Source organism: Stegodyphus dumicola, chromosome 2, assembly GCF_044657685.1.
Source record: "Stegodyphus dumicola isolate Sdum_Otavi_A_Nest chromosome 2, ASM4465768v1".
Classification (NCBI taxonomy): domain Eukaryota; kingdom Metazoa; phylum Arthropoda; class Arachnida; order Araneae; family Eresidae; genus Stegodyphus; species Stegodyphus dumicola.
The window spans coordinates 38,898,626-38,912,477 of NC_140769.1; the positions used below are offsets into that span (position 1 = coordinate 38,898,626).

Below are 13,852 nucleotides of genomic sequence, written 5' to 3' on the forward strand. Positions count from 1 at the left end.
AAAAGGGGCGTCTGTTAAAACATCTATATCTTAATGCAATTGAACGCATGATCCTTTACGGCTGCCCAGTCTGAATGAATGGCACAGCAAGAATATGTCAAAAACTACATCAAATACAGCGAGTAATCCTGTTAAAAATCACCAGTGCGTATAGCACCACATCAACCGCAGCACTTCAGGTCTTAGCTGGCACGCTCCCACTCGACCTAAAAGCAGAATTAGAAAGATCAATCTATCGACTTCTACATTACAAAGAGGACCTTCACACTAAAAAAGATTTACATCTATCATATGCCAGCATAGAATGCTTCCAAGATTCCCCTAACTTACACCCAGGAGATCTACCCATCCTTTCCTGGTGCAAATCGCCACCCTCAGGACAACAAAGAGAGATTTTTTCTGACGGTTCAAAAATTTCAGGACGAGTAGGGGCAGCGTTCACGGTCTTTTCGAACAATCAAGAAATTTATCAAGCACAATTCTGTCTAAGCGATCATGCTTCAGTCTTCCAAGCCGAGTCCCTAGCACTCAAAGAAGCAGCACTATGGTTAGGTACACAACCAGCAGCTCACACTTCATTCTTCACAGATAGCATGAGCGTTCTGAATGCGCTGAATTCCTTTCCTCCAAAACATCCGCACACGGCAGCACTTAGAGAGATCTTCTTGACGTTAGGCTCTTCCATACCTTTAAAGATCAACTGGATACAAGGACATACCGGGCAGAAGGGCAACGAACGAGCGGATGAACTAGCTAAGACTGCAGCTCTCAAACCAGAAATTGACAAGGAAGTTCCGCTTTCCGCAGAAGTTGCAAAAAGGCTCCTCAAGACAGCATTTCAAGAGACATGGTCATCACGATGGCAGGAAGAAGAGACAGGAAGATTTACTTACAACATCTTCCCAATACCTTCTCTCAAGAGGCTGAAATGCAACCGACTCTTCCTCCAAGCCTGTACCAACCACGGGAAATTCCCAGCGTATTACAGACGTTTCCTCAGACGGGACGTCAACTGTTCTTGCGGTTTTCGCGGGGAAGACGCGGACGCACTTCATTACCTGCTCTCCTGCCCTCTGACAGAGCACCTTCGACAGCAGTTCTTTCCTTCCGACTACATCACATATCCTGTGAATAGACTGTTCACGGACTATTACTGCAACAAGGCCATCTTAGAGATAATGAAGCAAGTGAATGAAAATAATTATATCCAAGAAATTACAGATTAAAGTAAAATGTAGAAAGGCGGCCTAACCGTCAGATTGCTAGCAATGAATAGGATAACTTCCTAACCCTGTAGTGCCATTAACTCAGTTTGGCGGAACAGGTTAAGTAAAGTGACCATATCTTTCCTCCTTCCAAAAACATACCTAATGTCTCTACAAGTTCAACCGTTAAACATTACTAACATCCAGCCTTAATTGAAAAAAAAGGTACATGTTAGATTTTGCTTAGATTATATTCAATTAATTGGCAAAGCTTTCAATTAATTTGCTTAGATTTTAATTCAATTTCAAATTACCTGATTATGGCAAAGCATGTTCAAGCCATCTGCCTAAGGGGAGAAAGCTTTCCAATGGAGGATTTTTTTAGTGTCGAATTTTTAAGACATTCCTATGAAATATTGTATTATCACTGCAAATATCACACGAGAAACTTTCAAAGGGAATCTGGTTGGGAGAAGGCTGCCAAAAAGTAATTTTGGGATCTGACTCAAACAAACTCAGAAACAGAGAAGCAATGTTGAAACAACCACTTAAAAGTTAAGAAAAACCGAACGTGAAAATAAAATTCACCTAAATTAAACATATGTATTTAAATGTGTATGGGAGAGGTCGTTTAAAGCAAGGTGAAGCAGCAGTGATTAATGATATGTTAGGATTTCCCAGAACACAGGCTGGGTATCTAACACTTGAATTTAGCCCTACGACCAATTATGCGAATTTGAATCAAAAGAGAAAATTTCAGCACGTTTCAAGAATTATTTGTTGAATTATTGAATGAATTATTTATTGAATTAATTAAAATTTGTTAATTTAGAAAATGGTTACGAACTAAATTCATTTAGATTACTGAAGATTAACCAAATAACGATGATCTGATTTGGAAATTTATGAATGCGAAATTAGTTCAGATAAATTATTAAAAAGAAGAAAATTGTTCATATCTCAATAATAAATACACGTTACCGATTCTTTCTGGAAGATTTTCATTTTAGAAATAGATACAAAATTCTGCGTATCATAGTTGTTATTTTTTCAAAAGGTGGAATTAATTCAAAACTTTTCTGCATAATGAGCTGGTGACTATTTTGAAAATGTAAATCTGAACCGGAGCAAGAAAAATATCATCACAACTATTTTTTTCAAAGTAGCTCCTTCGATTTTTATTTCTGATTTAATGTATTTCTTGCTTTGAAATCTAATCACTGCGAGTTCTCGTTTAAGGCAGATTGCGTCATACGAATCTATTACGCTTTATCTGAGATTTATTATCTCTGTAAGAAACTCTGATGCAAGTGTTCAAGACAGCAAGTGTAAACATCCTCTTTCCATGGACGACTTGTACACTATCCATTGTATTTAAGAAACTGAAGAGCACTCGCTTTCGTAAGTTTTATTTCAATAGCTTTCAAAAAATTGTAAGATGTACCTCTGTTTAGAAGAAACTGATAAAATTCGAAATCTGAAACAATTATAATTTTTTAAATTTATGAGACAATATTCTATGTTTAGGAACTTGGTGAATTCATATAATTCATTTTCTTCCCTCTTCTTCTTTTCTCTATTTCTAACTCACTCCTGGTATAAATCAAGAGTCTTAAAAATTTGAATTACTATGACTTAAGAGCCCAACTTATGTAATAATATCATAAACGGCAGAAATATAACAGTTCATTACTTTAAAAATATCCGTACATAAAAGCAAAATAAAATAATGAATAATTTTCATTAATAGAAGGCTATTATTAACGTAAAAATTCATAAAAATTAATAAAGTAATCACTCTAAAAATTTAATAAAATATATTTATTCGAAAAAATAAAACTGCACATTAGGGACGACATTACATAAACACTTCATACAATTAATAGATTAAGCACAATGATACAAAAATTAAGCTATGCTTCGCAATACACTTTATAGCTGGAAATTAATTTTACTCAGAAACTGCGTGATGTGCTTGATATGTCCATTGAAGTTTAGATTTTGAGCAGAATAAACACTGAAAAGCATAGTTACACGTGTTTAAAAATTCCGTTAAAGGCAAGAAACGCCTGTTACACAATCTAAAATTCGCAAAGAAAAATAATAAAAAACGCATTTTTCCATGTAAACAATTGCAACATGTTATGCTGATCGTGTTTCCTCATCTTTTGGATTCACTAGTGTTGCTCGGCAATAGATTTCCTTTGGATGTAACCAACTGTACGAATTGTCAAATACCATGATGTCTGAAAAAAAATAGCACTTATCAGTTAAAATGCAATGAAAATATTATTTAACAAAGAAATTAAAAATATCATAAAATTTATCTATAATTTATTATCAATGAAATGTAGTCAGTAAGTTTCAATTTGTGTCATAACAGTAATCGCAATTTTCAATTTTTTTATCATTTTTAATCTTTTTCTTCGTAAAAGAGTAATAAATTGTAAAAAAAAGGAAAACTGCCTACTTCAAATTTTAGAGTAGCATTTATTTTATTAAAAAAAACTATCTATTTCAGGATAACCAGATACGGAGTCTCTCTTCTGCACAGAAAAACAATCCGTCCTATGGTCCAGAAATACGTCATTTAAATTAGTGAAATAAAATAAATATATTAGTAAAAAAGAAGGAACTATCCTAGCGTCAACTGCAGAATAAAAGAGAATTAAAGGAATAAAAAATTATGAGCTGAGGCCTTTGAGAAAAACTACATTGGAAGTAATATCATTAATTGCTACATTTGTATTAATTAAGATAAAATAACACGTCGAACAAGTTAGAAGACAAACAACAACAATCAGCGTTATATTATAAGGTATTTGTCCCGCCTTCCTAGCATGCCTTCGTGGTGTGGTCTGCACGCTGGTCGCGTATTCCAGAGGTTCGTGGTTCGATTTCCGGCGAAGGTGTTGCTCAATTTTCATCTTTCCTGCTTCCAAAATTCCTAATGTCTCTACAATATAAATAACGCTGATTTTTGTTGTTTGACTTCTAAATTAACATTTGTTAACATAAACATTTGGATAAATTAACATAATATAATAATAATAACATAAATTAACATATGGAAAGCTTCAAGGAAATCTAATTATCTAACTGAAAAAATGTTTGGGATAACTTTGGTTGAGAAAAAGTTAAAACTATGATTAAAGGTTGAGCGGCTACTTGTATAGTAACAATAGCTATTTGTGTAGTACGGTTGAGCGGCTATTTATTTAATATTTTTAGATATTTCATAGCTCTTTAAAGAAAACTTTAATGCAGTTTTAATTTGTTAAACTAGCCTGATCAGAGAAAGTTATAAAGTCTCCAAGACTTAAAATTCTACAGAAGAAATCACAGGTACACAAATTTCAAAATTTTGTGTACTTTTTTATTCTTTATTATCTTTTATATTCTATATTACTGTTACATGTCAATTTTTGATTAAGTAGAAAATACATATATACATGCAGACATATATAAGAAATCCAAGTGTGAATTTTAACCTTTAGTCAGTGTCAAGCCGTCTAAACATTTAAATTAACAATTTAATATCACATATTGACATTAACTTTGCAGCATCTTGTGCGACTTTGATTTTATTTATTATTATGTTTTTCTTCATTACTAATTGTTCTAAAATATTATTCAAAATGTTTAAAATTCATCCAGAAGTAAACTCAGAAATGCGCCTGATCATAAGAAATTGTGATTCGCTTATGATAAAAAAATGAAAGCAAAATTGTAAAACTGACAAAGGGTTACAATTTTACCATTTTTCTTTTTTTTTCTTTCTTTTTTTTCTTTCTTTTTTTTTTTTCTTTAACCACAATCTCCATATTTTAATGTTTTTATTTATTAGGTTTGTCAATAATAATGGATTAAAATTTTCTCACATTTTACTTACATTATTTATGTGGAGACAGAGGGAGATAAGAAACGTTAAGAAAATATTTAGTGAAAATGACAAATCAAGAAAAATAAACAATATCAGATAGTTAAGAAATTATGGCATGCCTTCCATGCGCTTAACTATAGCGTAGTCATTAGCACATCCATGTATCAGCAAAAAGATCTTCGATTCCATTCCCGGCGAAAGTGCAGTTGATATTTTACGTTTCTTGTTTCTAAACACCTAACAGATTTTACATTGTTATCCAAGCTTAAAATATAACGGACGATAATTGTTCCTACTTCGGTTTGGTCAATAGGGTCTTTTGCTTCTTTTAAGTTGCCCATTTAGGGGTATGGACGAGTTAGGAATTATTACATGCTTCCCGTATGCCCTTTTGTGTTATAATGGTTAGCACATTCACCTAGTAATTGGAAGATTTGTGTTTCAACTCTCGGAAAGGACACAGTTTATTTTTCAGATTTCTCATGCCAAAGAAATTTAGCAGTCTGTAACTCTGCAAAACGGTGACGACAGTGGCATATAATGACAACGCCAAAAAAAAAATAAAATGAAATTATTACATGTTCTATGCTTTGCAGCAATCCCGATGTCAGTATTATGAACATGTTTTTTAAAGCAGCTCAGAAATTTATAAAAACATAGACTAGAGTAGCACAAAAATATGAAAATAAAATAAGAGACAAATGTTATTGATTTGGTCATTTTGCTTTTCTCTAGGAGCAGTGTAATATTCTAATTAAGAGATGAAATATCCTTTTGTGAAAGCAAACTGAAACTTGCTGCTTGAGAAAAGGCAATGGATATATATGCAATTTCATTTATGTTTGAATCAAAACATTCAGAAGGGAATAAGATCGTATTCAATACAATGACCTGATTCCTTTCTTTTATTTTGTTCTTGCTTAATTATATAGCTAGTCTTTAGATAACTATCTGATAGAAATACACTTTACTCGTAAATCATTATTACCCATTATGTGATAGGTTAATTATTAGCGTTTTTTCATCACTAAAGCAATGTGACTAAAAATACTTACATTTGCCGGCTTTATCACATTTAAACATTCCTAATTCAGGTTCCATGCTTGTGTCTATCCTCTGCTTGGGTATGACTTCAGTGACTTCTTCATTTGTGTTTTCTTGATAAAATAGTCCAAACCCAATATCTCTACTCTTCGTTTCGAATTCCCATTCAATTACTGTCCCAGGTTCTCCAACATCAAATGTCATATCGACGCTGGAGAAACGTGTGACCATAAGTTTCTTGATTCCTGGAACTTGGGACAATGATTTTTCGCTGCTCTTGAAAAAGTATTTTTCGGGTACTGGATAACCATGATTAATCTATGAAAATAAATATAACCATACATAAACCCTCATATTTAGCAAATTAATTTAAGAAACATGTTTTTAGAATCAGATATTTTACACAGTACTCATGAAACGTGCCACAAATGTCCTTACGCGGCCTTTATTTTCGCAACTTTTGGTCGTGGGCATATACTTCCAACTACTAAAATATTGTTAATGTTGAAAGGATCGCTGTATTCGTATTTTTAAGTTTTAAAAGAAGCTAAATGTTTGCATTTGCACTAAAAATAAAATAACGTTTCGAAATTTTTTTCTGATGTTTAAATCATTACGTGACAAACATTTCTGTGTGGATTATAGTGAAAAATATTGATCAATATATTTTTCTTTTCTTTTTGTTTTTAAAATCTAAGATCGCTCGTAATATTATTAGCATAAAAAGTATTTGTACTTTAATCAGTTTGTGTACTATCATCAGGTTATGACTCTAAGATAATAAAACATCATGAAACTATCAATAATGCATTTATAGTCTTTGAAGGCATAAATTATTAGTATACATATAATACATAAACACATAAAACATATAGTTATTATTAAATTAACATATAAAACATTAAATTACTTGCATATGTTATAAAATTATAAATTAAAGACACCAGTAAATCACAAAACAGCATTATTGAATGATATTTAAGGCAGGAAATATCAACCTCAATTTATTCTTATTTATTCATTAACTGACCCTTCAGTTCAAATTTAATACGGTGTCAAAAATCGCTGATTTTTAAAATTAACTACCTGCATCAGTTTTTTTGTCGTAGAAGAATCAAACATTTTGCGTCGTATTTTTTATAACAAATACAACATTTTCCTACGAATAAGCATATGGGATGGAGAAATGTATAAAAAGTTAGGTTTCGTACTATTGATAAAATTGAAGTATTTAAAATTAAAAATGCCAAAATATGATTATTTGTGTCATTTACAACATTTTTCTAACTAGAAGTACATATATACGACCAATGATTGGGAAAAGGAGTAAGGGTAAGTAAGGACATTGTGAACGCTTTGTATATAAGTTGATAAAAAAAGGATGTTTTGAATTACTTTTTAACACTTAATAAAATACTTAATACTGTGACATGTGACAAATGTTGTTTATACGTTAGATATATTTTTATACAATAATATTTTTAAATCTGGAAACACAAATGCAAAATGGTAATTCTGCTTCAATTTGAAACTTTTATCTATTTTATAAGCAATATATAATCTGTAATTTTTAAGTACAATATATAACCTTTGTCAGCTGTTGAAAAGCGTATCAACAGTAAAGTCTAATCACAAGGAAAGCAAGGAATTTTGATTTTGAAAAGTTATTACTTTCCTCTCTTTAAAGGCGTTGAAAACTTTCTCCGAAGTGATTAATATCAATTATACACAAATTTATTCCTCAGGTTAATGGCCATGACCAGCCAAAGTATGATTAAGAATAACTGTCAAGAACGACTGCCCTTGACGAAACATCCCTGACATGAATAGCTTGCAACATTGACTAAGACGCTACGATTAGCTTACAAAATTGGTTAAGATAAAACTTTTCTGTTCATCTGAGAAATTAATTAATTATGTATTCTACATCAATGAAAAGTATGAAGTTAATTTGCGTTACAATTTAAGCATATATCAGTTGTCTTTTGAATATAATTATGCGCAACGTGCGGCATTTTGAAATTCTGTTGTATGAAAAATTTAACAAGCAGCATTACCAGTTAAATAATCATTTGTTCATTTCCTCATATCTTGTCTTATTGCTTCTTTCTGCAAATTTTGCATATGTGCAGAAGTTAGCATCGTATATAAGTTCTAAAATGGCTCCGAATGTCAACTAAGGTTTATAGATTAAAGTATACAAATCTTTTGAAACACTCAAGTATTTTCATTACAATAATTAAACTTTGTGGCGAACTTTGGTACAGTACGATGGCGGAACTGTTAATGAAAGAACCGCATACAGTATATCTTAACTCCTTCTTAGGCTCCTTATCTAAAGATGTAAGCAATACTCTTTCAACGGATTATTTGGTTTACTGATTAAGGCAAAGCACATGAGAGCGATCTGTATTAGGAAGACGATCTACGAGAGCATAGTTCATATTTAAGCTATATATGATTAAAAAAGCAAAACAAAACCATTGCCTGGGATTTGAAGGTGGGTCGAATTATTAGTATTCAACCGTCTTATGCACTCTGCCATTACCGTCGTTCACACGGTGGTTTTAAAAGTCATAACACATTTAAAGAGCTTCGTTGACCTTGCAACTTCACAAAAAATTGGCTTCAGGATCTTGCCTAAAAGTTCTAACTTTTCAATTGTAAGCCAAATTGGTATGAGAACCATCAATCATAGCGAAGTAAACATCGGTTGACAGTTTCAATGAGTCAGCTACACATTTACGTACGCGCACCTTTCCCTTCCCTGACTGTTGCATGGATCTAATGAATTTTGTGCCTTAAACTACAAAGATTTATAACAAAAAACAGTCGTCTGAACGAAGCCTTATGGGGATATTCGATCCTATGTAACTCTGCAAGTGTTACGCTTCCCATTTTTCATGATTTCCTGATTTTAAAATTTATTATACAGGGTGATTCTGGACATTGTGATTGGAAGCACCATGTCTAGAATTTGTTTTCTCTAAAGCTAAATATTTTATGAGATTATTTTCAGTACTGGAGATAGGAAGCTTTCGCGATTATAGTATTTGACTTCCGTATGATCCTTGTATGGAAAAATTTCTAACTAGTAAAATAGTCATCATGATTTAACACGTTTAAATAGCTAGGCATTTCCTCACATTTATATACGATCTTCGCAGATATTTATAATTTGGAATTTTGCTAGGCCAGTTAATAGATACGCAGTAATTACCAGGCGTAGTATGTTTTGAGGTTGAGCTGTGAATTTGGACGTAACTAAAATTTAATTTTGGATTGGTTGTAGAAGCAGGTAAACGAATGTATCTCACTGTTTCTTCATAGACAAACCGAAGAACGCACAAATGTAAATAGTAAATCTCTCTAAAAGGATTCACTTCATAAATGATTGATGATTAACTTCATAAATGATTCACCATAAATGATTCCGCATATACAGGGATTATTCAGGTATGGCAAAGCACACGAGGGCTATCTGCCTAAAGGGAGGGATGCTTTCGTGACGGACTTTCTAAGGGAAACTTGCTCGTATATACGTTACAAATGGGGAAAACCGCGAAAACGCCCATGCAGCCAGTTTTTTCGTGAGATTCGAACCTCGGACCGAACTACCAGAGTTCAGCGTCTTTAACACTCGGCCGCTGGTGAGCCCTCCGCATATACAGATTTTCATAACTTTTTATTACAATAAATATTGATTTTAATGCTTTGTAAGTTCATAAATAAATTATGATGAATTAAAAATAAATTTGGCTGCGCAAATATATAGCTGTAAAGGCTTAGGCTTTTCACATGATTAAATTACAGACTACATTCTTTTAAGACAAATGGATTGAAATTCTTCTGGAAAACAAAATTTCACAGAATAATTAAAAGTGTTTTGCGTTAAAAATAATTTCAGTCAAAATTTACACGATTTTCATCCAAGTTACAACAACTATTATTTTAATGAATTCTTAATAATTAAGTATATTTCCATGTACTAAAATAATATTGTAATGTACAAAAATATTTCAGGAGCATCAAATAGTTTAAAACATGAAATACAGCAAAAAACTTACAAATGTGTTGCAAAGTGGGTTTCCATCAGGATCGGTTCTTGTTCCACCAAGAAATGCTGGTAAAACATCTTCATCTATCTCCTCAAGCAGTTTCTCTTTCCAACCATCTGGAGAAGAGAGAAAATGCATATTAGCTTTTATGAAAAGTAGAAAATCATCATGCTATAACTGTAAGCAAAGAAACATGCAAGGTTAAGAAATAAGAGGTTCTTTCAAAATCTTCTGCAAAATGCCTTTTTACAATGCAGAAAGGAAAGATATTATGAAACTTTAAAAGTCTCTTTAAACGTAATTCTTTTCACTTCCAAAAAAATCTGAAATCGTATATAATATGAAGTCGGGCTGTGGGAACCCAAGGGTAGATGGTACAGTGGACAACTGATTTATGAAATAAAAAGAGAGGAAGTCAGTCAGAAGAGAACACGAATACACGATTTGACGCAAGGATGTAATGATATAGCGTGGTTTGAAAACAATAAAATGTCAAATTGGCTATTGTAGCTTGGACATACTGAAGGATCAAATAATTGAAGAATATAAATAACGAACTGAAAGTGAATAAAATATTAAATATAGCAAGTTAGCTACTTTCATTTTTTAAAGCTCGGCTACTAAAAAGTGAAAATCGATGATTGTAATACCTCTTTTCGAAATCTCAACATGAGATTTGCTGCATCTCTTCTTTTAATAATATGCAACATCAAATATACACTATATGGTGAGTGAGTGAGTGCACCGCTATGATGGCTTCCGACCACGGACATACACTATATGGTGTAAAAGAACTGTAATATTGTGTAAATAGTGTGCTGTTCCGTATGTATGATTGTATGTACGTATTTCGCGTAACTGAAAAACAGGTGACCATAGAACATTGAAATTTTGTATACGGGAGTGCTGTAATATATAACTGTCTTTTTTTTTTTTTTATTGAATTCCGCACTACCAAACGTACACAAATATATATATACATATAACCACACCCTTAGCCGGCTTGAAAGTCCTTACACGGCCTTTATTTTCGCAATCGTTGGTCGCAGTGATTGATATACTTCTAATTACAGAAGAGATCATTACGAAAATATTCATGTTTCGGCAATGACAAATTTAAGAAGTAATCGCTGAAATTGAATTGCTGATCAACTGAGCTATCTCGCCGATACTTTGCTATACGTACGTGATTAGCGATTGAATTTTGGAAATCGCTATAATAAGGAAGTAACTAAGCGTCTAATAATATTTAATATTAGTTTATTGTTGATCTAAAAAGAATATTCTATAAATTTAACGCTGTAATGTTAAATTCTTTGGACATGCTTGAACTGCACATTGCACATGTTATGTGCCGAATTACACACGTTGTAGCTGAATTATTAATAACTTACAAGTTAATAATAATTCAGCTATTTAACAGGACAATATAAGGAAAATAATGATATAAGGAAATCATGTGGTGCCCACATTACATTTTGTATTTTTGAATATACCATAAGAGCAAAACAAAAGATCGTAACACTGACCTTCATGTAAAAAAGAACAGACAGCTAGACATTTATTTGCAACAGACATGTTTGGTTCGTATTCAATCAAACTGTGCTTCCAGTCAGAAAAAAAATTACGAAGTTTTTATTCTGATTGGTTTACCAATCAGACTTTTTATTACTATCGCCTTAGATTAACAAATACCAAATACATTTTAAAGAATAACAAAGTCAGCGAACCAGTGTATTAAAGTGTGTGTGGCGTGCATCTACAGATTTACACTAGAGGAATATATTCGATGGTAGATGTTTCAGGAAAACGTAGTGCTCTTGTTATAATTTAAGAATAAAATAAGAAAAATTAAGATTAGGCAGCATTCATTTGACTGTCCTCAGACTTATGGCTCTTTCTGTGTATAAGTTTTTAGGTAACTTAGAAGCAAAATAAAAATAAAATTTAAAAGTGAAAAATCAATTTTTTAAATTGCAATGATTTTAAGAAAATCACATTATATGTTCAGCTAAAATATTCCGACAAGTTTGTTAGTTACATCTATGGTTTCACATTTAAATTAGGATACTTCGACGGGTAAATGAATGATTTTTCTAAAAACTACTTCATAATTCTGCTATGAAATATTCGCGTTAAATTAACACATTATGCGAGCTAAAATAGATAACCAAATTTTCCTCCAATAATTTTGCAAATATTAATGTATATTTACATAAAATTATTATATTAAAAGTAAATGAAATAAAGCTTAAATTAGAATATGAATATATACTACAAATGCAAATGGTCTAAAAACAACTAAGTAGTACAAAAAGGAAGGGAGAAAATGCACAAGTTCTTCCCTGAAAAAGACATGTTTTACAGTAAGCTTTCGTAATGTAATATTGTATAGATTCGAAATAATAAACAATTGTGAAAGTTTTAATAAGTCTATTAGAAATTTAAGTAGATCAACTGTGAGAATGATCAAAGCAGTGCCTCCAGACCACTGTATCGAGACATAATGCAGGGTCGTAAATCAAGACGATATGCGTCGCGAAGTTTTCAAGTATAAATATGTGTTTCAAAATTTTGCTAGAATTTCGAACGCCATACTTGTAAGAATTAGCATTTCACGCAATGTAAATAATTTTAATAAATTATCTATGAGCACTTTTAAGATGATTTAAGGGTTGATCTATAAATTCCAAAATTATTATTATTAAGAATTTTTTTATATTTAAGCGAAGCTTTTACGTTAATATGCGAGTTTTAAATAATTTTCGTGACAGTAATAATTCAAAATATGTCGGAGGTCACAGGTGTTTATTCAAGAGTGTTTTCAATCGCGAAAGGATGAAAATTCATTCAGGTTTTAGAGTAAATCATACTTATTAAGTATAGGGTACATAATTATTTTACAGAGGAAATGCAATGGCAGGAAGATTTGCGACGGCCATAGCACTATTCAAAGACAACAATCGCAGCACCTATGCAAATGCAACGATCTCAATAGCGTGCAAATTTCAGAGTGTAATTAGGTAAATATTTTAGCAATTTCTAGTAAAGTACGTGAGCTAGAACTGATAACTTGGGTAACTGGCCTTTTTCATGTATGGATACTTTTCTGTTCGCTGGTGTGTCGGATAAAGATCGAAACGCTGTTTGGAACGTTTATATCGAACGATTGTCTTTCCTAGGGATTTAGTTCCAGATTGGATCAAACTTTTAAACAATGGTTTGAAAAATACAATGTGATTGGTCCCGCACAGACCAGGTTCATGCAGTGACTGCCCTGCAATTCAAAGTTGAAGAGATTTTTCGGAGTATGATCGTGACATTTGGATATTGCAGTATCATTGCGTATAAATACGCTGTCATTTAAGGAAAACAAGGTTTCAACTAGCCATCCTTTGCAGAGATTAGCCCTAAGATCTGATATCATCGCTAAAACTTGCTGTGGTGTTTCGCTATATATATTGTGTAATGAGTTGGTTGAACAGTGCTGCGCTCAATGCTAGTTTTGCCTTTAAGTCAACAACAATGGCTGATAGTTAATAGAGGCAAGTTTGGTGATTAGGCTGACTTTTGTGCTTCTGAATGTCACATACTAGGATAACATGCAGGCATGGTTTGGGATACAATCATCAACAACAGATGATGTTGTGTTTAATGAGGCC

General features: G+C 32.3%; 1 protein-coding gene across 4 annotated transcripts in view; it reads right to left on the bottom strand.

Moving 5' to 3' along the window:
* Positions 1–3,007: 3,007 nt before the first annotated feature.
* LOC118196695 (SEC14-like protein 2) overlaps positions 3,008–13,852 on the bottom strand; it is a 64,728-nt gene continuing 53,883 nt past the window's right edge. For all 4 annotated transcript variants that reach the window (XM_035368144.2, XM_035368146.2, XM_035368147.2 and 1 more), the window contains 3 exons: positions 10,200–10,306; positions 6,144–6,450; positions 3,008–3,451 (listed from right to left, as the gene is read on the bottom strand). In XM_035368144.2, the coding sequence (XP_035224035.1) occupies positions 3,348–3,451; positions 6,144–6,450; positions 10,200–10,306 (518 nt within the window). In that variant the 3' untranslated portion in view covers positions 3,008–3,347. The remainder of the gene's footprint in view (positions 3,452–6,143; positions 6,451–10,199; positions 10,307–13,852) is intronic.